We start from the raw sequence: 25049 nt of genomic DNA, 5'->3' as shown, positions 1-25049 counted from the left end.
TCTCCGGTTCAATGGGTTGATTGTCTACAGCCACTATTAAACATTTCTGAATATGGATGAGAAAGTCAAGCAACATTCATATCTTCAGCATTCACAGACCTTCTGCAGACCCCCTCAGCAAGTGGGGCGAGTGGATCTACTAACATTCAGGTGGAGAAAGGAAAGGAGAAATGGGGGAGTTTAAGCTTAGTGAGAGCAAAATTACTCCATTCAGCCTTCCAAGGCCAGTTGGGGTTGTGAGAGAGGTTTCTGCTCAATGTGGGACCTGGAGGGAGAGCTTTGATGTTGATAAATCTGCCCCAAATTCATTGGTTTAACTTGGATCGAAATACCATGTGAGTGTGCTCATCCCCATATAGCCCTACGACTATTGCCATTCCACTGTCCCGTGTCTCTTGAGAGAGCCTCTTCGCATGTTTTCCAAAATCTGTGTTCATTCTTCCTTTCTTCTCCTTTGTTCTTTTTGCTCAGAGATGTGACCAGCCACTGCCCCTCTGGGGCTTTCATTTGCCAGGAGAAACATCCCAAAACCAGCACTGTTTAGCTTGATACCTTTATAATGTCCATGTCAATTTTCAATAAAATTCAAAGAAATGCTCAGTGGCTGTGTGATTATTAGGTGATGCCTTAGGAGGAGTGGGTGGCTTCCTTTCAAGAGGGTGATTTGAGGGGCTCAGGGAGGCACCGTTACCCTGTTTGTAACCTTCCTGGGTGGGCTGCTGTGCCCAAACCCCCCATCTGGGTTTGAAATTTCCACGGGCTTGCTGGGTGGGGGAAGTCCTTTACTTTTCTTTCATTAGCATGGATTTCACTGATCCGTTGAGCTCATCTAGGATAATAGATGGAGAAAGTGGAGTGCCAGATCCTATAGAATAAGAGTTGATTGAGTTTTAATTCCAGAAGGAAAAGGACTATGCTGCATGGCTTCTCTTATTACTGTGATGTGAACATCCTGAAAATTCATGGGCATGACTCCAAAAGCCTTCTATAAATAGGATCCACTAGAGAGGGAAGCTTCCTTGTCCCTCCCAGCATTCAAGTGGGCAAGAGGGACAGTGGTCGGTTTTTATAATTCTGGCCACAATCGTGGTGGAATTTCCTTCCCTCGCCTTCATTTCCCGAATAGCCAGATGCTGGAGACCGGAAAGTGGTCGGTACCCTCTCCGCACCAAGCCCTTGGAGACCTCTGAAGGGAAGGGGTACCAGGGAAAACGACACTGGCCTGCATCTGTGCAACTCGCACCCTAGAGAGCAGCCGAGCAGGACAACAATCGCCCGTGACGTCACTGAGCCCCCCGGCATCCTGGAGGTGTGGAAAAATACCGGTTCTGGAGCCAGACACTTGCTAGCTGTGTGTGTTTGGGGGCAAGTTGTGATCAAAACCTCCCTGTAAAAGAATATCAGCAACTCCCTTGCAGGGATGATTGCAACGGTTTCGTGAGTTACTGTGAACTAAGGAGGTGGGTGTTCACTAAAGGAAATCCCTACTAAGGACGGAGTTTCCCCTTTACTAGAAATATCTTAGGTTCTTCCAATCCATGGTTTCTCACCCTCAGCACTATTATTGTCTTTTGAGACCAGATAATTCTTTGTTGTGGAGGCCGACGCGTGCATTGTAGCATCCCTACCCACTAGATGTCAGTAGCACGCTATACTACCCCATCCCCAGTTCTGACAAAACTGTCTCCAGATAATGCCAAATGTCCCCTGGAGGGCAAAATTGCCCCAAATTGGGAACCATTGCTCTGAGCCATGGGTCAGCAAACTTTTCCTGTAAAGGGCCAGCAGGCAAATATTTTAGGCTTCGCAGGCCACATGGTGTCAGAAACTATTTTACTGTTCTGCTGCTGCTGCTGCTAAGTCACTTCAGTCGTGTCCGACTCTGCGTGACCCCATAGACGGCAGCCCACCAGGCTCCCCCGTCCCTGGGATTCTCCAGGCAAGAACACTGGAGTGGGTTGCCATTTCCTTCTCCAATGCATGAAAGTGAAAAGTGAAAGTGAAGTTGCTCCGTCGTGTCCAACTCTTCGAGACTCCATGGACTGTAGCGACCAGACTCCTCCATCCATGGGAGGGTCATATAAACACAGGGAGTGTGACTGGATTTGGCCTGTGGGCCACCGTTTGTCAATCTCACTTCTAATGCATTTTGGTGCTTGTTAACACATCACAGGTGGCGCTAGTGGTAAAGAATGTGCCTGTCAATACAGGAGACACAGGTTCAATCCCTGGATTGGGAAGATCCCCTGGAATAGGAAATGGCAAGCCATTCTAGTATTCTTGCCTTGAAAATTCCATGGACAGAGAAGACTGGTGGGCTACAGTCCATGGGGTCGCAGAGTCAGACACGACTGAGCATGCATAGATGAATGCATCACAAAACCTAAAAGTCTTAGAAGTGACTGGCTGGTGAAAAGAAATCAGAAATGAAGGCAAACGGCTGATATTTTAATACAAGTTGGTGGGGAAATGGGCTTGGTTAACTAAAATTTGTATATCATTTTCCTAGAGCATAGATGGGGGCAAGGGTCTGCTGGGGTGCTCAGAGCCAGTTCCTAGGGACTTGCTAAGCAGTGAGAAGGCCAACTGCTTCTAGGGACAGAACCAGGCTTCTAATACCTTCAAAATGGCTAAGCAACCTTGGCTCCAGTTGTAAGCAACTGAAGTTAAGCAGTGTCCTTTTGTGTTTGAAAAGCCCCCACTCAGCTGAGTACCCTTGATGTTCATCTGAAACTATCACAACATTGTTAATCGGCTATACCCCAATACAAAATTAAAAGTTAAAAAAATCCTGCCATTGAGGTTCATGTCTATCTTCTCCTTGAAGCCTTTCTTGACCCCATCCACCTGTTTTGATCTCTTCTTCCTTTTCAAAAACCTCCTGGCTGAAATTGTTTAATCTTCTCTGCTTTTCATTTGAGAGACTTCATTCTTCAAGAGATGTTAAGCTTCCTTTAAGGTAGGAACATCATTTACAGCTCCCCAGCGGGCCCAGGAAAGTGCCAGACACACAATAAAGAGTGATTAAGAGATAGTTAGATGGCGATTCTTCTGGAGAAGGAAATGGCAACCCACTCCAGTGTTCTTGCCTGGAGAATCCCAGGGATGGGGGAGCCTGGTGGGCTGCCATCTATGGGGTCGCACAGAGTTGGATACGACTGAAGCGACTTAGCAGATGGCGATTCTTCACCAATTTAGGGAGCTATTGCACTTTTGAAAACATTTAATTTTGAGGTTAAATAACAATAATAGTGCAAAGTACACTCACATGCTCTTGACCCAGATGTATTTTGATAATATTTTGCCCCATTTGCTTTATCATTTACATTGAGGTGCCCTCTTCCCCCTCCCCTGGAGCCAAATAGAGAAAGATACATAACATTTTTTTCTGAACCACTTGAAGATAATTTACAGGTATCATGGCCTTTACTCCTAAATATTTCAATGGGTATTTCCTAGCAATAAGGATATTCTCTTACATAGCCACAGTTACCAACTTCAGTAAATTTAACCTTATTATACTACTTTAACCTATTGAATAGTATGTGTGCATGCTAAGTCACTTCAGTTATGTCCAACTCTGTGACCTCGTGTAATGTAACTTGCCAGGCTTCTCTGTCCATGAGATTCTCCAGGCAAGAGTACCGAAGTGGGTTGCCATGCCCTCCTTCAGAGGATCTTCCCTACCCAGGGGTGGAACCTGAGGGTCCTGTGACTCCTGCATTGCAGATGGATTCTTTACCCACTGAGCCACCTGGGAAGCCCATTGAATAGTATACTTTACACCAATTTTTCTTGCCATATAAGATTGGCTCTAGAATCATGCACTGTGTCCTGTTACTTTAGTGTCCTTTCATCTGAAACAGCCTTTCTTTGTCTTTCATGATACTGATATTTTTGAAGTGCCATTAAAAAAAAAAAGATTGTTGTCATTTTGGGTCAAGGTGTTGCCCAATTACTCCACTATATAATTATTTGCATCCTCTTCTTTGCTACTAATAAACAATCTGTGAGGAGAAAACTGTAAGTCCATGCAAAATCCTCCTCATCAAAAAATTCCCCCTAGATTTAGCATCTACTGGTAATTCTTGCCTGAACCAATGATGATTTTCTGACTCCAGCATTCCCTTCATATTTACCAGTCAGCACATGGTATGCTATTGTAAGCGAAGGCCCTCCCCTTTCCCTCATTATTTATCTACTTGGTCTCACTGTGGACTTATGGCCTCCTATTTTTTCAATGGCTCGTTACTGTCCTTAATAATTTGGGTACTCAAATTACCAGGCTTTGGCCAGCTCCTAGCTATTGCTTTTAGTCCATTAGTAGCCATTCCTCAAGAGGATATTGCAGTGCAGAATACTCTGGTTAAGAACTTTTGGTGATCTGATTTCTGGGATAATTTATGAGGGTGGTGCTGAGCCAGGTTCCAGGTTTCCCTCTTTTCTTCACTCACTGGCTCCCCCACAGGAAAGGGAAGGGAAGGAAGCTCAGAGCTGACAGACTATGTGTGTATGAGTGTGTGTGTTTATGTTTCATGTAAAAACAGTGGCGGGAGCCTGTGGTAGAGCAGAGAAAGATGATGGAGGGGAGGAGGACAGGTGATTACATGAGGTTTCTGGATTGTATTAGGATGACAGTGTTTGCCATTATCAGACTTCCCTCCTCCATTTCTCTTCAACCATTATTCAGATAATTTACTTCTGCTTAGGGGTTTCAATTCCTGCTCAGTGAGAAAACATCTGCGATGTGTGAGAAGGGAATGGACTGAGCTAGGTTGGCTGAAGAATTAGGAAAGAAGGTCCTGGAGAATCATGGGAATTTTTGTTTTGCTTCCTAGAGATGAAACTGCTTATTCCATAGCAGGATTTATAAATGCACTCCAGCTATGGCTGTTCCAGAGCAAATGGCCTCTAACAACAATTTCATCGCCTTTCACTCTGTAATCCAAATTCAAAAGTCAGGTTGGAATTATTTGTTCCTATATGATGGAAGAATTTTCATCCAATCTGAGAGGAAGGCGTTTTTCTTTTCTCAATTCCTTTTCTAAGAAAGATGTGTATTGATTGTAATGCTGATACTGATAAAAGTTGGCAGCTTAGGTGGAAATTAATCTATCTTAAAATCAGCTTAAAATGTAGGCCCTAAGAAAATGAGTTTCACAAATTTGAGACAACAGGAAGAGCCTTTATTCATTCAATCATTCATTTAATTCAACAAATATCTATGGCGTTCCTACAGGAGCCAAATGTAGGTGCTAAAAGCAAGACAGATGAGTTCCTTGCTCTCATGGTACTGTCACAGGGGGTGAGGAGGAGTCAAACATTTTTTTGAAGTTCAAAAGGTGGTACATACTGTGAAGAATAAAAAAACAACAACAACAGGGTAATATAATGGCAAATGAGTGGGGAGCACTGGATGAGAAGTCAGGTGACCTAGATTCTGATCGCAGCTTTGCCAGAAGCCACCTCTACAGACTTCAGTTATCACTCTACCTCTCCGACCTTATTTTTCTCATACAATAATGATTGGAATTTATGATCTCAAAGCTTCCTTTCTAGTATCAAGTTCTTTGATTTCATGGTTCAAAGACTGTCATTACTTCAATAAACATGAGTACCTACCACAGAGTCAAAAACAGCACTCCCTATGTAATGGGAGAGACAGGCATGAAAATAAATCATTATTAAAGTGAAAAATGCTGTGATCTTCTGCTCTTGTCAGTCCAAAACAGCCCTACATATAAATATGTCACATAATGATCAATACATCCTGGGGAGTGGCGCAGAGCTTCGGCGGATCCAGAAAAACTGAGTGGCAGCAAGTGGAGTCCGCAAGCTAGTATTTTTAAAATGACCACACCAAACAAGACACCTCCTGGTGCTGACCCTAAGCAGTTGGAAAGGACTGGAACAGTACGGGAAATTGGGTCACAAGCTGTTTGGTCACTCTCGTCTTGTAAACCAGGATTTGGAGTGGATCAATTACAAGATGACAATCTAGAAACTTACTGGCAATCAGATGGATCCCAGCCTCATTTAGTGAACATACAATTCAGAAGAAAAACAACAGTGAAGACATGTATTTATGCGGATTACAAACCTGATGAAAGCTACACTCCAAGCAAGATCTCAGTCAGAGTAGGAAATAATTTTCACAACCTTAAAGAAATTCGGCAACTTGAATTGGTGAAACCAAGTGGCTGGATTCACGTTCCCTTAACTGATAATCATAAGAAGCCAATTCGTACATTCATGATACAGATTGCCATTCTAGCCAATCACCAAAATGGAAGAGATCCCCACATGAGACAAATTAAAATATACACACCAGTGGAAGAGAGCTCCATTGGTAAATTTCCTAGATGTACAACTATTGATTTCATGATGTATCGCTCAATAAGGTGACCTTAGAACAAAAGTCATTAAACATCTTATCAGTTCATATTAAATCTGGTATCTTTATTGAAAAATAAATTAATTATTTTGCAAAAAAAAAGATAAATACATCCTAAAACAGTTAAAAGGGGACAATGGGTAAAAGTCACTTCATCCAACTGTCCTCCTGCTATGGAACACTGAGTTCTAGGCAGGACTATTTCTCCCCACCAACGCGATAATTAGTTCCAGGACAACAGAGAAAACCCAGTTTCTTTTCCCTTTGTATTGACTATACTGAGCACACAGTAAGTGCTGTGTAAATTCCTACCGACCGGGGGCTTTCCTGGTGGTCCAGTGGTTAAGAATCTGCATTCCAATGCAGCGAAGCCCGGTTTGATTCCTAGTCCTCGAACTAAGATACCACAATTAGACATAGCCTGGATGCCCCAAGGAAGACCCAGTGCAGCCAAATTAATAAATACATAAAATTGTTTACATGAAAGATACCAATCCCAACCTTATATAAAATAGATATATAAATTTCCGCTGACACTCATTAACTACTTCTATAGCACAGACGGGCAGACAGTGATTGAGGGGCTGGAGACCACAGGTCTAGTGAAAACGTTTGCCTACAGAGTGAGCCATTTGTTGCTGTGCACCTTTTAGTTTGGGGGCCCCTTTTGTATTTTGTAATATTCTGCACGTTTTAAATTGATACAGTTAATACAGGATTATTTGAAACCGTGATCAGAACTGTGTGAACACGATGCTTGTATTTGTCAGCAATTGGGATAGAGTATGGACGATAAGTGGGTTTGGATGATTTTTTTCTTAAGTATTTGGTTTTTACTATTACTTCACAATAAAACAAAGCTAATGGTGCACGACACACAGATAGCTTTTCAAGCTATCTGAAGAAAGGGCGCCTCGGAGAGCTTACATTAAGAAAAAAAAAAAAAGTGTGATATCCATTTCAAACCCAAGTCCCTCCCACTGTCAGAAACCCAGGGGAAAGCGTCAGGCGACCTGCCAACAGTCACCTGAGAGAGCCTTCTAGGGAGTTAACGGAACCATGTTCCCAAACCTCAGAAAAATCTTTCAAAAATCCCCTTCCCGGAGCCCCGCCCCACGCTTGTGATCACAGTACGTCAAAAGCCCCCTAGTCGTCATAAGAGGGGAAGAAAACGTACGTCGCGCGAGACTCAGCGACGGGATTTTGAAGTTAGGGAACAGCCGTGGCGCACGCGCACTGGTCTCACAACCTCAGGGCGGCACGCGGGTAGGTAGACTAGAACTCAGAGAAGGGGGAGCAGAGCGTGCAGGTGTCTTTTTTTTTTTTTTTTTTCCTTTTCCAGCGCAGTGCTTGAATCTGAGGATCGCCGGAGGTGCGGAGCGCTGGGCCTGGCTCGGTTTCCCCGGCGCGCGTGTGACTCTGCCGGGTGCCCTCGTGCTCCTCCACGAGTTGCAGGAGTGCAGCGGGCGTGTACCCGGGTTGCCGGGACAGGAGCTTGTGGTCGCCTTTCCCTTTTAAACGGTCGCCCCTCACGTACACACTCCAGTACCCCTGAGAGTTGGTCTTCGCGCCCCCCGCGCGCCCCTCCTCACCCGGTTCCTCCCACCAACCCCCGTTCCCGCTTGCTCCTGATCGGGAGTCGACTTCATCCCTGGGGTCCCTGCTTGGGGGCGGAGAAGATGGCTGGCGGACGTCTGCTGTTGGGGGGCGACTTCCTGTCGCCGCCGCCGCTACCCCCCCTCCCGCCGCCGCCGCCGCCGCCCCTCCCGCCGCCCCCGCCCGAGCCAGTGCTGGAGCAGTGGCGCTATAGCCACGAAAGTGACTGGCAGTGGGCTCTGCGGCGCAGCTTCATCTGTCGGCACCTGCACAGTTATCCCGGGGCTGCCCTAGACCAGCTCCTCGCGCTCTCCGCTGCCTGGACCAACCACGTTTTCTTGGGCTGCAGGTGAGTAAGGTGTGAGGGTCGGGCTGGGGACCCGGGTGGGGTGGGGATCAGTGAAGAGGGTCGGGATAGGGAAGGAGGGGGCGAGTATGGATGAGTGCTCAGAGACTGGAGATTTGGAGGTGCTGGAGGACTCCACTGTTGGCCCGGGGCAGGCGCGGGCGGGGAGGGCGGTTGGCTGAACGAGGTAGCTGCAGATGACATAACAGCTAGAAAGGTGCGGGGATCGCGGGAGAGGCCTCTCCAGGACCAGGGATGGAGATGAAGCAGCGCCTGGGAGAGGATTGCCGAGAGGTGGTCATTGTGATGGTGTTTTGGAGGGCGTGGGAAATGACGAATAGCAGAACCTCGGACCTGCGTAGGACCTTCCAGGGATGCGGTATCCGCAGAGAATATTCGACAGTCGGGGTTCCGGGGTCTATGGGGGGAGAGGAGAGGGGCTCTGCGGTTCTAATCCTAGTCTCTGGAGCGTCCTCTCTTTCCATTCCCGTTAGATTAAATAGCAGCCGCCTAGCTGGGTTTTACTGTTTTCTCTTGGGGAGGCGGTTTGTATGAGGTCTCTCAACCGCAGGGTCCGCCTTGCTTGTAGATTTGCGCATAATGTGTCTGGACGCAAACAAAGAAATGGTTATATCTACTGTAAAAGCGGATTGCCCTCATTTCACCTTAAATGTGATCAGTAGGATTAACATTTGGCCTCTGAGTGAGGTATGTGTTTGTCGCCGCCCCCCCCCCCCCGCCCCCGCCGCGCCCCGCTCCCCTTTCTTAGAACCTAGTGCCTGTTCTGAACAGGCCTCTTTGAAAGCTCTTTGCATTCAATGGAGACTGCAGTATGGTTCCAACGCATTTTTTTTAAAACAGACTACTTAGACCACTGTCCTTCAGAACCTTCAAATCGGCCCTATACTAGACTAATCATTCCTTTGATAGACTTGAGAGGTTTGGTTTTTTTTGACACTTGCTTCAGGGCAAATTTTTTAGGAAAGATGAGAAATTATGAAAAATGATCAGATCAAATTCAACCAGTTCAGTTCCAGGAATGATTGTAACAGATACAGATAAATAAGATTGTCTGTGGTTAATGCTTAATTATTGAACATAGATAGCATCCAGTGTGATACTTGTTTTGCTTCCATAACACAAAGATATTTTTTCTGTCTTCTCTAGATTAGTGTACTTTCTGCCTCCAGAGATAATGACTATTTCACTGGAGGAACTGGTTATGACTGGGAAAGCCTCAGTAATTAATCAAGTCAGATAAATCTGACTTGCACTTAACAATATTGTTCTGGCAATTGGAATGGTACCTTTATCCTATAATCTTAGATGTCCTTAATATCACAGAAGCCATGGGAAATCTGAATCCTTTAAGAAACAAACTTACAAGAGTTGCTATAATGTTACCCAATAGCTTAACTGAAGAGTAATGTTTACATTTTATCTGTTAACTTAGATATAGGAGAAAGGGAAGGGGCAATAAAGAATCTTGGAAGCTAGGGACCAAGTGTAATCTTCCACTTGAGGCAGGCTTTATGTCAGCTGTCATCTTCAGGTGAGTAAAATCTGTATTCCAGTACTTGTTAACGTCGGTGTTGGCAGAGCTCTTATTTTCTGGTCTATTTTTTCTGTGACAGAAGACTCTTCTTTTCTCCCAGGGGGACTGCAGAATGCATGGTGACACAGCCCACTCTAAACTGAAATCATTAATTTGTCATTGAAGGCCCATTCCCTGACTTTTAGAACAGATTATAAGCAGTAGCCAGAAGAGAACTCTTTGCATTTTGTTTCCCACTTGCAGGACTTGCTGTGTTCTAATTTAGCTGGAACTGAAAGAACTCCTAGGTCAGGGATAGCTTTTAAAAATCCTTGATCATAAGACCAAGCCAGGAGGAGCTCACATGAGCAGGGGAGCAAATCATGTTTCAATCCCTTTTGGTGATAGTGGCTATTCTCAGGGAACAAGTTTTAATATCTTCTTGACCATCTGTAACATGTTTCTCAGACTTAAGCAGCATCAAAATCTTAGGCTTCTTAAAACACAGATTGCTGGGCTCTACTGCCAGGGTTTCTGTGAGATGGGACCCCAGAATTTCTGTTTCTAACAAGTTCCCAGGTAATGGATGTGGGACCCGAGAATTTCTGTTTCTAACAAGTTCCCAGGTAATGGATGATGCTCATCCAGGGACTACACTATGAGAACTGTTGTCTTATAGGATAAATAAAACAATGTTTTCTAATCTGCTTTTTGATCATTTTTTCCCCTCAGTCTAGGCAATCGGGAAGCCCAAATAGCCGAAATTATTTCTCTTCACCTTTTCTTGTCTGTTTCATAAAAATAAACGTGTCAAGATTTTTTTTTTCTGTAGGCCATTTCTAACATATATCTTGTGGCTAATGAAAATTTAGTGCAGTCTTATCAACCTCATCTACAGCACAGACATAATTGTTCATATGAATGCCAAGGGACCTGTGCAGTTTTTACTTAAAATTGTTGATAGTGCGTGTATGTTTAATAAAGCAGAATGTTTGGTTAACTGGAGCATTCAGCTTTCCAATCATTCTTCATCAGTAGTATTAGAAACAGAATCCAAAAAAAAGAGAAAGAAACAGAATCCTGATCTATTGACTTTTGGTGAGATATTAATCAATAGAGAAAATATATCCTAAAATGAATCCAGTTTGCCACCTTGATTATTTGTCTCTTCTTGTTGATGTGAGACTGACGTTTGGAAGGAAGATGCTGACTGGGCTCATGTTGTGAAACTAACTTTGCACATAGTAGGTAGAGTGCATCAATCACCAGCTGATGAAATATGAGTGGGAGCTTTTAAAAGCTGTATCAGTAATCTTAGTTGTATGTTATTCACTATGTAGGAGTCTTTTGAATAGGTTTGCATAAATAATTTTATACTTGGAAATCCTAACCTTTGCTTAGTTTTCAAACCTCACCTTTTAAATTTGGACCTAGTAGAGCAGTTTAATAATTTTTTTTAATTTGAAAGAAAGCATCTATTACTGAATATTTATTAAATTTCAGGTGCCATTGTATATCATAAATACACACCTATAAGCACGTGTCTTTTTTCAAGAATGTGAGATTCATGAAGTCAGATGTCTTTGTCAATTAGAAATCATCTTTTTGTATGCTAGGTATGGTGGCACAGTTGTGATTTCCAAAAAGCTTAATACATGATAACCTTGGAAAACCTTAAAGACCAGCTGGGGCTTTTTGGTTTTCTTTTTTAAGCATTTACAACCAAATGGGTTGTAAATGCATAGTATGCATACATCTTAAAATTACTTTGTTGGACTTGCCTTAATGGTACTTTACATCATGATCCCTCCATGAGATAAAATACTGTATAGCCATTAAAAGTCATGTGCTAATGACATGGAGAAAAATCTTATGACATAATAAATTAAGAAAAACTTCAAAACCCCAGCAGATTACAAATCAACATAGATGATCTGATAGTGATTTTTTTTTTTTGCAGGGGTGGGGAGAAGGTGGTATGGGAAGCATAGAAAAAGGAATAAAAAGTAAACCCCCAAATGTTAATGAAATTATCAGCGGTTGGGTTTGTAGGCGTTTTCTTGATGGATTCTCTAAAATTTCTGGAGTAAAGGTGTTACTTTTTAAATCCACTAAAAAAAATGCACTATGGAAAACTGAGTGATGAAAGCTCTATTTACTGCCTTGGCTTATTTCAGATTTGTGGAACCACTTCTTTATCCCTGGGTAGGTACTCTTTGGAGAATTTTTTGAAATAGGACTGAAATCCTAGTGGTCTTCATAGTAAAGATTAATTAAAGATTAATGTAAAGATTAGTATTTGTTCTTTGAATAGTCAGGTGTTAGGTACTACACCGGAGAAGGCAACGGCACCCCACTCCAGTACTCCTGCCTGGAAAATCCCATGGACGGAGGAGCCGGGTAGGCTGCAGTCCATGGGGTTGCAGAGGGTCGGACATGACTGAGCGACTTCACTTTCACTTTTCACTTTCATGCATTGGAGAAGGAAATGGCAACCCACTCCAGTGTTCTTGCCTGGAGAATCCCAGGGACGGGGGAGCCTGCTGGGCTGCCGTCTGTGGGGTCGCACAGAGTCCGACACGACTAAAGTGACTTAGCAGCAGCAGCAGGCACTACACAGTCTGTTCCATTACTGTTCCAGCTGGTTGGGATTCTTCAGTATTATGACTTCCTAATAAAGGGCTGAGAAGATGACTATATTGGCAACCAACACAAAGGTTTATTTTTATAGCCTATGGGTGATGTTAAATTTTGTGGCAAATGTAATGAATAGGGAACAGTAAGTAGGTATAATCATTACTAATGCTGGAAGAAACCAGAGAGAAAATGTGAATGGAGTGGGCCCCAAATGCATCATTCATGCACACTGAATGGCATACATGCCATTACACTTGGATACCATGTTTGGAATCAGTCTATAAAGATCTGGAGAATTTTAACTGGAATTCAAGGTGAGTGGTTTGGTTGTAGTACCAGTTTTGGTAGCAAAATTGGCAACACCAGTTTAAGATTTATAGACTTTATCTCATTTTCATAATCTTTTGCTTTCATCTCATACCTTAGAAATTGTACTCACAAATCTTTTTTTAAATTATTTTATTTGTGGCTGCACTGGGTCTTTGTTGCTGTGTGCTGGCTTATTCTAGCTGCGCCCAGCAGGGGCTACTCTCTGGTTGTGGTGTGTGGGCTTCTCATTGTGGTGGCTTCTCTTGTTGCGGAGCACAGGCTCTAGGGCACGCAGGCTTCTATACTTGCAGCATGTGAGCTCAGTAGTTGTGGCGCAACAGCTTAGTTGTTCCATGGCGTGTAGGAACTTCCCGGCTAGGGATCAAACCTGTGTTCCCTGCATTGGCAGGAGGATCTTATCTACCACCAGAGAAGTCCCCACTCCCAAATCTTAATGAAAGTGATATATATAATGTATGACATTTTAGGCTATGCTTTTTGATGTTTAGATAAGACTAAATAAAAATAAAATTACAGCATTTAAATACTGGTGTTAGCAGCAGCAGTTATCAGTGGGTGCGGGACCTATTGTGTTGAAAATGGAAAATGTTATCCTCTTTGAAGTTCAGAGCCTACTCATGTAGAGGAGTGCTAGTTTCTCATTTTCAGAACTTTCTTGGGGAATTCCCTGGTGGTCCAGTGGTCCCTGGTTGGGGAACTAAGATCCCGCAAGCTGCACAGCATGCCCCCTGCCCCTGCCCAAAGAAGAACTTTCTTCTCACATACCACTAGAAGTCTTTTTTGGTCTTAGGCTTAGAAAGGCTCTGAAGGTGAGAAGAGTGAGTAGATACCATGATAACCAAAACTTCACTTGAGCCCATAGTTTTCTCTGCAGGAAAGTGATATTCTGTCAAGGGCAAATGTACTTCATAAGGAGTCCTTTTTATTTTTTTAATATAAATTTATTTACTTTAATTGGAGGCTAATTACTTTGCAATATTGTATGTCTTAAAGCTTTTTAGTAAGGAAGATCAAACACAAAAAGTAGAAGAGGTTAGTGGACACTCATGCATGCGTCATTCAACTTCAGCAATTGTCAACAGTCTGTCATGCTACCCTTCTCATTTCGTCTTGCCCCTAGTATTCTGTGCGAGGTAGTCCAGAATATATTAAAGAAAACCTTGCCATCATTTCTCTTGCGAATATTTTAGTATGTATCTGTACCGGATAATTTTTAAAAATAGAGTCATAATACCATTATTCATACTCAGAAAAATTAATGATAATTTCTCAAAATGATCCAATAATGTTTTCTCCATTTGTCACAGAATAGTTTGTTTCATCCACCGTCCACACATATCTGACTGATCTGTCACCTTTAACCATTCCCTCTCCTTTTATTTTCATGCTGTTTATTTGATGAAGAAATGGACTGTCACATAATGTTTCCTTCATTATGGATTTGGCTGGCTGTATTCTTGTGGTGGTGCATAACATGTTTCTAGGAGGTAGGGGCTTGATTAGGTTTGGGTGCAATTATTTGGTGGTCAAAAACACTTTTTAGATCTTTGCCCTGTCATATCACATCAGGGACACATGTCTGATTGTCCCATTTTTAGTGAGATTAAGATGATAAAGTTCTCCAACAACTTTTTTCAATTGAAAATTTTATTGACATAATTATTGATTCACCTGTAATTGTAGGAAATAATATGATGCCCTGTGCTCTTTACCCAATTCCCGCAATGACAACAGTTTACAGAGTTAATATATCATAATCAGTATAATGACATTGTTACAACCTGCAGTCTACACAGATTCCTCCAGTTTTACTAATACTTGTGTGTGTGATTCTATACAGTTTATCACAGGTGTAGGTTTGCATGTCCACTACCATCATCAAGATATTGAACAGTTCCAGTACCACAAGGATCCCTCACATTGCCCTTTCACAACCACATCCATTTCCCTCCCACTCATACCCAATACGGCGTGTATCAATAGTTTATTCATTTTTTTGCTGAGCAGTGTTCCATGGTGTGTGGTAAAGACATCTGGGCTGGTTGTAGTTTGGGGCTGTTACAAATAAAACTGTTATGAACATCCGTGTACAGTTGTTTGTGTGCACGTATGCTTTTATTTCTCTGAGATAAATGCCCCAAAGTGCAGTTGCAAGGTCATGAGGTGATTGCATGTTTAATTTTATAAAAAACTTTCAAGTTGTGTTCCAGAGTGGCCATATCATTTTATATTCCCACAAGTAGTGTACAAGTGATCCAGTTTTTCTGCATCCTTGTCAGCATTTAGTGTTGTCACCATTTTTCACTTTAGCCACTCTGATAGATACAGAATAATATCTCATTGTGGTTTAAGTTGCATTTCCTTGGTAGCTGATGATGTTGAACATTTCTTTTTATCTGCTTATTTGCAATCTGTATATCCTCTCTGGCGAAATGTTCTATTCATATCTTTTGTTCATATATACACATTATATATATGTATATATTTTACTGTTGAATTTGAGAGGTCTTGAGGTCTTTATACTAGATACTAGTCTTTTGTCAAGTATATGGTTTGTAAGTATTTTCTTGCTCTCTGTAGCTTGTCTTTTCATCCTCTTCACAGGATCTTTTGAGAGCAAAATTTTTTAATTTTAATGAAGTCAATTTTATTAACTTTTTCTTTTATGGATCATACTTTTGGTGTTAAGTATAAGAATTCTTTGCCTAGCTGGAGATCTTGAAGATTTTCTTCTGTATTTTTTGTAAAAACTTTTTAGTTTCACATTTAAGTTTATGATGCATTTTGAGTTAACTTTTGTATATGATGTGAGGTTTAGGTTGAGGTGGTTTGTTTAGGTTGGATGCCTACTTTGTCCAGCACCATTTGATAAAAAGACTCTCCTGCCACCATTGGATTGCTTTTAGTTTTATCAACAGTTGAACATGTCTGTGTGGGTCTGTTTCTAGGTTCTTCCCCATCAGCTTTTCACCTGATAAGCTTTTATTGTTGTTCAGTTGCTCAGTTGTGTCTGACTCTTTGTGACCCCATTAACTGCAGCACGCCAGGCTTCTCTGTCCTTCACCATCTCCTGGAGCTTGTTCAAACTCATGTCCATCGAGTCAGTGATGCCATCCAACCATCTCATCCTCTGTCGTCCCTTTCTCCTCCTGCCTTCAATCTTTCCCAGCATCAGGGTCTTTTCCAATGAGTCAGCTCTTCTCATCAGGTGGCCAAAGTATTGGAGTTTCAGCTTCAGCAACAGTCCTTCCAATGAATATTCAGGGTTGATTTCCTTTAGGATTGACTGGTTGGATCTCCTTTTAGTCCAAGGGCCTCTCAAGAGTCTTTTCCAACACCACAATTCAAAAGCATCAATTCTTTGGTGCTCAGCCTTCTTTATGGTCCAACTCTCACATCCATACATGACTACTGGCAAAAGCATAGCTTTGACTAGACAGACCTTTGTTGGCAAAGTAATGTCTCTGCTTTTTAATATGCTGTCTATGTTGGTCATAGCTTTTCTTCCAAGGAGCAAGCGTCTTTTAATTTCATGGCTGCAGTTACCATCTGCAGTGATTTCGGAGCCCAAGAAAATAAAATCTGTCACTGTTTCCCCATAGTTTGCCATGAAGTGATGGGATTGGATGCCATGATCTTCATTTTTTGAATGTTGAGTTTTAAGCCAGCTTTTTCATTCTCCTCTTTCACCTTCATCAGAGGCTCTTTAGTTCTTCTTCACTTTCTGCCATAAGGGTGGTGTCATCTGCATATCTGAGGTTATTGATATTTCTCCCAGTAATCTTGATTCCACCTCATGCTTCATCCAGCCCGGCGTTTCACATGATGTACTTGGCATATAAGTTAAATAAGCAGGCTGACAGTATACAGCTTAGACCTACTCCTTTACCAATTTTGAACCAATCCATTGTTGCTTTTTGACCTGTGTACAGGTTTTGCAGGAGGCAGGTAAGGTGGTCTGGTATCCCCATCACTTTAAGAATTTTCCACAGTTGTGATCCACACAGTCAAAGGCTTTAGTGTAGTCAATGAAGCAGAAGTAGATGTTTTTCTGGAATTATTTTTCTGTGATCCAACAGATATTGGCAATTTAATCTCTGGTTCCTCTGCCTTTTCTAAATCCAGCTTGAACATCTGGAAGTTCTGATACTGTTGAAGCCTAGCTTGGAGAATTTTGAGTATTACTTTGCTAGCGTGTGAGATGAGTGCAATTGTGCAGTAGTTTGAGCATTTTTTTGGTATTGCCTTTCTTTGGGATTGGAATGAAAACTGACCTTTTCCAGTCCTGTAGCCACTGCTGAGTTTTCCAAATTTGCTGGCATATTGAGTTGCAGCACTTTCACGGCATCATCTTTTAGGATTTGAAGTAGCTCAACTGGAATTCCATCACCTCCGCTAGCTTTGTTCATAGTGATGCTTCTGAGGCCCACTTGACTTTTCACTCCAGGATGTCTGGCTCTAAATGAGTGATCACACCATTGTGGTTATCTGGACCATTAAGATCTTTTTTCTGTATAGTTCTTCTATGTATTCTTGCCGCCTGTTCTTAATATCTTCTGCTTCTGTTAGGTCCATACCATTTCTGTCCTTTATTGAGCCTATCTTTGCATGAAATGTTCCCTTGGTATCTCTAATTTTCTTGAAAAGATCTCTATCTCTCCCATCTTATTGTTTTCCTCTATTTCTTTGCATTGTTCATTTAGGAAGGCATTCTTATCTCTCCTTGCTAAACTTAGCGGCCATTGATGATCATTTATTGTTGCATTATGGGTTGCAAAATGGTAGGAATCTATCATTCCTTCATTTATTAGCTGGAATGCTTCTGTAAAGGAGACTTTCTTCATCAACTCTTTAGTTTTTCCTGAGGTACAATTTGTACAGGGAAATGCTGGATAAATGCTTGCTTTCTTTTATGTTACTTGTTTTGGGAATAATGACTTGATTCCCCACCGTCCTCCAAAGGTGACCAATAATGAGTTTGTAAGTATTACTGTGAGCTAATGGATGTTTAACGTGCTTGATGTGTTTCAGTCCACTGTGGTTATTCTTGATATTCAAGTTGGCTCACTTCTGAGTCCGTTTGACAACAACCCCTGAGGTCTTTGACAGCGTCCTTGTTTCCAGGCATGAAAATATCTTCCAGATTCTACATTTCTTGGCCCAGACTTGGATCCAGCCACTTCTTTCAGGACTCTGATTCCATTTGGTGGGAAATGATAGAAACCACAATTTGAATGTTAACAATCCATCTCTTATTAACATTCTGAGTACTTTTACATTATCATTATCATATATGTATACATGATATACACCATATGTATATATGTATACATGATATACATCATAAATGTATATATGTAGATAAAAATAAATTACGAGTTTATATGGGTACTTTTAATTCAAATTAAAGATATGGTCTTCACCTAAATTTCTTAATATTTGTGTTTGTATGTCTTCTAATGACAGTAACATAATTGCTCATTTGATACATAACTATTTTAGGGCAGATTCTTCAGTTTTATAGCCAAGACATTCTGTTAGTAAAGTCCTGTGGGAGCAATTATAAGATGGGTCATCTAGAAACTTTTTCAAAAACTGCATTCTTGTCTGTTTTAACTGTAGATTATATTCACTTAAATAGGTACAGCCCACGCTTGATGGAAAAAATTCTCCAAATGGCTGAAGGTATTGATATTGGGGAGATGCCTTCATATGATCTGATGCTGTCCAAGGCCTCCAAAGGTCAAAAACGTCACCTCTCAACATGTGATGGTGAGTATACTGTTTCTGGAAGGTGGGATTTGAAGAAACAGTGTGGCTTCTTTTTTAAAGATATGAGTGTGGTATATGATTTTAAATAACATTGGTAACATCAGATCTTACACACTGTAAAAGTTTTAACTTTCAGTTTGTACATTTTTTTTTGAGGATGCTAAATAGAACTGAAAGCTAAGAATACTGAATTCATGCTATAATGCTGTCCTTGAAGGATAATGCTTCCATGCCATGGAACCTCCCTTAAGCATCTAAGTAACTAAATCCTCCTGGATGGGTCTGTGGTAGACCAATTTTCTACTAAACAGTGTTATAGGGAGAAAGCTCTAGTGTCTGGTATAGCCTCAGCAGAGTTCTTCCATAGCTTTAAATTTTATATACTCTGTAAATCATTCGTTTCCAGCTGAAGTTTGTTGTAGAAATAAAATATAGCAAACTAAAATTTTGAATTTGAAAATCTTTGGGATCTTTTGACAAATATTTTTTATTTTTTTTTTAGTCGCAACTATGTAAAGCATCATCACAGAGTCGGTCACTTCTGATACAAAAGAGAGGCTTTGTAAACGCCTCTGGTCATCATCTCTGTTGCATTAGAGCCATCTGTTCCATTTGCAGTCCTTAAGAAGGGAGCTTTTCAGCACAGGTGGTATGAGATCATAGTGGAACATCCTCTTACTCAGTACACTTCACCTGTGCTTTAACTCATTAGATGCAGAAGCATCTACCCGTCGTGCATGGTGGTGACCTGCATAGTTGAGTCAATGGCATATTTTCTGTCAAGTCTCCTCCCTTACACGTGGAAGGACAGGGAGCATCTCTCCTTATGTTGGAATCTTACATTGATATTTGGGTCCCTTCACCTAAATGACCTGAAGTTTTTGTGATGGGACATAACTTTTACCAGCAGTTCAGCTTGCAAAAAAAAAAAAAAAATTGGTTGGTACTGTTTTCCTGCTTGGTTCTTTTGAAATATCCCTTTTTAATGAATTGTAAATTTCACTCATTCTATAGGTCAAAATCCTCCTAAAAAGCAAGCCGGTTCCAAATTCCATGTGAGACCTCGTTTTGAGCCTGTACATTTTGTAGCTAGTAGTTCAAAAGATGAAAGACAGGAAGATCCTTATGGCCCTCAAACAAAAGAGAGAAATGAACAAACACATTTTGCCAACATGCCAAGAGACATCTACCAAGATTATACTCAAGACTCTTTCAGTATACAAGATGGGAACTCTCAGTATTGTGATTCATCAGGATTTATTTTCACAAAAGACAAGCCTGTCACAGCCAACATGTATTTTGACAGTGGGAACCCTGCCCCCAGCAGCACATCACAGCAGGCAGACTCTCAGTCACCTCCTGAGCCTTCACCATCACAGACATTTCCTGAGTCAGTGGTAGCTGAGAAGCAGTATTTTATTGAAAAATTAACAGCAACTATCTGGAAGAACCTTTCTAATCCAGAGATGACATCTGGATCTGATAAAATTAATTACACCTATATGTTAACTCGTTGTATTCAGGCATGTAAGACAAATCCTGAATATATATACGCTCCTTTAAAAGAAATCCCTCCTGCTGACATCCCCAAAAATAAAAAACTTCTAACAGATGGTTATGCCTGTGAAGTTAGATGCCAGAACATCTACTTAACTACAGGCTATGCTGGCAGCAAGAATGGGTCCAGGGATCGAGCTACTGAGCTAGCTGTAAAACTCTTGCAGAAACGTATTGAAGTTAGGGTTATCCGAAGGAAATTCAAGCACACAATTGGAGAGGACCTTGTGGTATGTCAGATTGGCATGCCTTCATATGACTTTCCTCCAGCTCTGAAACCACCAGAAGAGCTGGTGGTGCTGGCTAAAGATGCTTCTGGGCAGCCGATTTTTAATGCTTCCGCCAAACACTGGACCAATTTTATCCTTACAGAAAATGCAAACGATGCAATTGGTATCCTTAACAATTCTGCCTCATACAACAAAATGTCTGTTGAATACAAATATGAGATGATGCCAAATCGTACATGGCGTTGTCGAGTATTTTTGCAAGATCACTGCTTAGCTGAAGGTTATGGAACCAAAAAAACAAGTAAACATGCAGCTGCTGATGAGGCTTTGAAAATCCTTCAAAAAACACAGCCCACTTATCCATCTGTCAAAAGTTCGCAGTGCCAAACAGGCTCTTCACCCAGGGGATCTGGAAAGAAGAAAGACATAAAGGATCTTGTAGTTTATGAGAATTCTTCCAATCCTGTGTGCACGCTGAATGACACAGCTCAGTTTAACCGAATGACAGTTGAATATGTCTATGAAAGAATGACAGGCCTCCGATGGAAATGCAAGGTGATTCTCGAGAGTGAAGTAATTGCAGAAGCAGTTGGAGTGAAGAAAACTGTCAAATATGAAGCTGCAGGGGAAGCTGTGAAAACCCTCAAAAAGACCCAACCGACTGTCATTAACAATTTGAAGAAAGGAGCTATTGAAGATGTGATTTCCAGAAATGAAATTCAGGGCCGCTCAGCAGAGGAGGCTTATAAACAGCAAATCAAAGAAGATAACATTGGAAATCAGCTGCTGAGAAAGATGGGTTGGACGGGTGGTGGTTTGGGTAAATCTGGTGAGGGCATTCGGGAGCCAATCTCTGTCAAAGAGCAGCATAAGCGGGAAGGGCTTGGTCTTGATGTAGAGAGGGTAAATAAAATTGCCAAGAGAGATATTGAACAGATCATCAGAAACTATGCCCGCTCCGAGAGCCACACGGATTTAACTTTCTCTACAGAGCTGACTAATGATGAGCGGAAGCAAATTCATCAGATCGCCCAGAAGTATGGTCTTAAGAGTAAGTCTCATGGGGTGGGCCACGACAGATACCTGGTGGTAGGAAGAAAAAGACGGAAGGAGGACTTACTCGACCAGCTCAAACAGGAAGGCCAAGTGGGGCATTATGAGCTGGTGATGCCTCAAGCAAATTGATATCTTGCTAATTTATTGTGCAGATGCCTGAGGCAGATTTATGAATTAAAGAAGTGATGCTATATGTACTGGTTGCAGAGTATATTCATTCTTACGATGTTTCACCTTGTTCATTTCATATAGTGCTTTATTAGATATTGCAACTTGAAGAATACTGTCCACTTGTATTAGCTTAATCCAGCAGATAATATTGTGCAGTTACTGTTTATGTCTTTGATGTTGCTGTGTCCCTCAGATTTTAGTGGTTTGTGCAAAGCAAGAACACATATCCAAATGGAATTTCACCCCAAGAAAGAAATTCCCATTTTAAAGGGCATAGCACAGCAATCTGCAACAATATGTAAAATTGATGTTGACTACAATAAAACTGCTAAGTCGCGTCAGTCATGTCCGACTTGGTGAGACCCCATAGACGGCAGCCCACCAGGCTCCTCCGTCCCTGGGATTCTCCAGGCAAGAATACTGGAGTGGGTTGCCATTTCCTTCTCCAGTGCACGAAAGTGAAAAGTGAAAGTGAAGTCGCTCAGTTGTGTCTGACTCTTTGCGACCCCATGGACTGCAGCCCACCAGGCTCCTCTGTCCATGAGATTCTCCAGGCAAGAGTACTGGAGTGGGTTGCCTAGAGTCTTAATTCCAACTTAACTGAAAATGTCAGATCATTTTGTATTATCTATTTTCATCTTTATGTGAAGCCAGTTATAGAATGTTTAACAGTAAATTGTGCTGTATGTGTAAATGTCCTTACCAACTAAATGATGTAAAACTTTCTTAAAGTAATTTGTGTCCATTTATTTATAAGTCTTCCATGTGGTTTCCAGAATATTGGAAGTGATTTACTGTATCTTGTGATAGGAGTTTTAACAAATTCTAGTCTTCACGCTGAGAGAGCACTACTTGAGAGATGAATTGAAAAGTTTTCAAAATTTTGATTCAGTCTGAAGAAAGGAAGCTGGAACTGTCTGTTCTTGGTGCCTTGCAGAGAGACTCGCAGCAACTCTCCGTTACAGCTTTCATGTGGCTTGGATGTACAACACATCCAAGGTGGCCACAGCTGTGGTAGAGCTTGGTAAAAGACTGAAGATACATTGGTGCTTTGATGAAAAGGTCAGTTGGCTGGTCCTCTCTCAAAAAGCTTATTTAGCCCCCAAAGCCAACTTTGTAACATATTTAAAACTGCTATTTTCGCTTATTTCTGAAATGTAAAAAAAATGTATAAAAAGAATTAGCGTATGCTTCCTGAATAAAAAGGAGCCAAAGTTGATCAATGTGGTGGTGTGCTCATTTCTGGGAAGCAGCCTGGTAGCAACACTTTGAGTCTTTGGAGAAGAGAAGTGGTGTTTGCACAAAACATTTCAACACTAGAACACATATGGATGAACATGATGACTTAGCAGATAGGAACAGCCAGTCAGCGACCCATCATGTTTTCCCTGGGAACCAACATGCTGGCTGCAGCCAAATCTTAGGCTGTTTCCTTTTACATGATTTTGTTTTTGTATCTCAGGTAAATCAACTGTTAATATTCAGAGGTGAATGTTGATAAACACCTCCGGTGACTTCATATTTAGAACAGTTAGGTTGCTTACAGTGTCTTAAAACATTTAGCACCAAACTTGACATTGGCCCACAATGAACAACTTCCTTTCCCTTCTTACGTATATTTTGCATTAAGAAGCTGTCCGTTGTACTTAAATCAGTATGTAAAACATAGAAGGGAATTTTTTTTTTTTAATGCCTGGATCTCTATGGCTTTCAGTCACCTACAGTGATTAACACAGTGTATGATGTTTGCTTTCCACTAACTTTTGTCCTACAGTGTCTGGCCTTTCGTAATGTTAGTAGGATGGGGAATGAGGTGTGCATTTTATTTTGGCCCTTAATCTTTTAACAGTGGCAAAGGGAACTGACCTAAAATGTTTATAGACTTTTTAGGATTATGTTTTTTACCTACTAGTCTCATGCCAACTTTGAGAAGCTATGGTTCAATTAGTGTACTAGAAAAGCCCACCTTCACCTCTCTTGGGTAAGGGTGGCTTTGGAGATTGAGTGTACAAACTCCTTTCTCTCTTTACATTTCTTTCCTCTTCCCAAAATGATTCAGGGGCCAGAGTAGGGTAATGTTATATAAATCTGATTTATTTGTATAAGTTAAAATGAATAGAATATTAATGTAGTTAGTTAAGCTCTGAAACAATGGGGCCAAGTATATATTTGGTTCTCAGTTTGAGGGTCCAGATTTCCTAACTTCTTAGGATCAGCCTTGGTATTGATGTGGAACTAGGGTGAAGTCATCTAACTCTGCTTGAGAATATGTTGAGAAATGGAGTTGGCAAGAATAAGCTGCTGACAACTTTGCTGTTCTATTTTGTCCCCTTTTTGTTGGTTCTTGTATTTTCCTTTTCTTTGAGACATGAGACAGCAGTCATTTTAACCCAGTACTGTAACCTTGCTATAAAACCTGCACAGGTACATGAGCAGCTTTAAGTTTTGTTTGAATAAATTATACTGAGGAACTAACTCTGCTTTCAGTTACATATATATTTATAGCATTAAGGCTCACAGATCTACTTTTTAGATTTCTTCCCTCCCCTTTGATTACAAAATAAATGGAAATTTCATGCATTGTTGGGATTCTTTTAAAAATAGTATACAGTACATTATTCACTGTGCTATGAGTAACTCTTGAAGCTGGAGATGGGTCCTAAATAAAGTACTCTTAATTACAACTCTAGCTCTTCATCATACCCCCTTTGCCATACCAGCAGGTGCAGAATTGAAGATTCAAGTTCAATCTGCCATTTGAAAGGTGACCTCACATATGTGTTTTAAACTTATGATTGTTATAAATTAGTGTATGGTGGTGTTAGCCTGTGGCGTTTAAAAAAAAAACTGTAAAGAAAAAAGGCAAATCTGCATTAAACTTTGAAATGAATGATTCGTGGTGCCTTTGACCATGGATATGATGCTTTGGGGGAAGTCAGTTTGTTGACGCTGTTGTACGATTTTAAAAGGATTATCCCATGAAAGATACTGGGAACAGTGTTTCTCAGGAGGTATACAAAAGAAAAAAATAATAAATATGCATATTCCCAATCTCACCTTAATTTTTTCAAGTATGAGTAACAGTGTCAATATTCAAGATACCCAACCACAGGAACTCCCTCGTGGTCCAGTGATTAAGACTTGGCGCTTTCACTGCCATGGCCCGTGTTCAGTCCCTGGTTAGGGATCTAAGCTCCCAGAAGCCGTGTGGCACAGCCAAAAGAAAAACAACCCAGCCACGTAGGATGAAGAAATTTATGTAAAACTAATCCGCCAAATAAAGACTAATTTAATGTCATTCTACTTAGAAGCAGAAATGAACTTACTAAGGATGTTGTTCCTAGGTGAATCTAACCAGTTTGTGTTCAGTGTAGGATGGGCTCCCTCACGTTGAAGCTCCTTTAAATACACCAGAAGGACTTAAAT

General features: G+C 41.3%; 2 protein-coding genes across 2 annotated transcripts; both read left to right on the top strand.

Moving 5' to 3' along the window:
- Positions 1 to 5844: 5844 nt before the first annotated feature.
- Positions 5845 to 6405, top strand: LOC128070329 (anaphase-promoting complex subunit 10-like). Its single transcript, XM_052663635.1, has one exon. It carries the CDS (start codon positions 5851 to 5853, stop codon positions 6403 to 6405), a length of 555 nt encoding a protein of 184 aa, XP_052519595.1. The 5' UTR covers positions 5845 to 5850.
- Positions 6406 to 7758: 1353 nt separating this feature from the next.
- On the top strand, positions 7759 to 22749 carry NKRF (NFKB repressing factor). The gene is made up of 3 exons (XM_052662892.1): positions 7759 to 8339; positions 18479 to 18609; positions 19624 to 22749. Exons 1-3 carry the CDS (start codon positions 8074 to 8076, stop codon positions 21579 to 21581), a joined length of 2355 nt encoding a protein of 784 aa, XP_052518852.1. The 5' UTR covers positions 7759 to 8073; the 3' UTR covers positions 21582 to 22749.
- Positions 22750 to 25049: the final 2300 nt, after the last annotated feature.

Source organism: Budorcas taxicolor, chromosome X (assembly GCF_023091745.1).
Source record: "Budorcas taxicolor isolate Tak-1 chromosome X, Takin1.1, whole genome shotgun sequence".
NCBI classification, from domain to species: domain Eukaryota; kingdom Metazoa; phylum Chordata; class Mammalia; order Artiodactyla; family Bovidae; genus Budorcas; species Budorcas taxicolor.
This window is presented reverse-complemented; position numbering and strand designations above follow the sequence as displayed.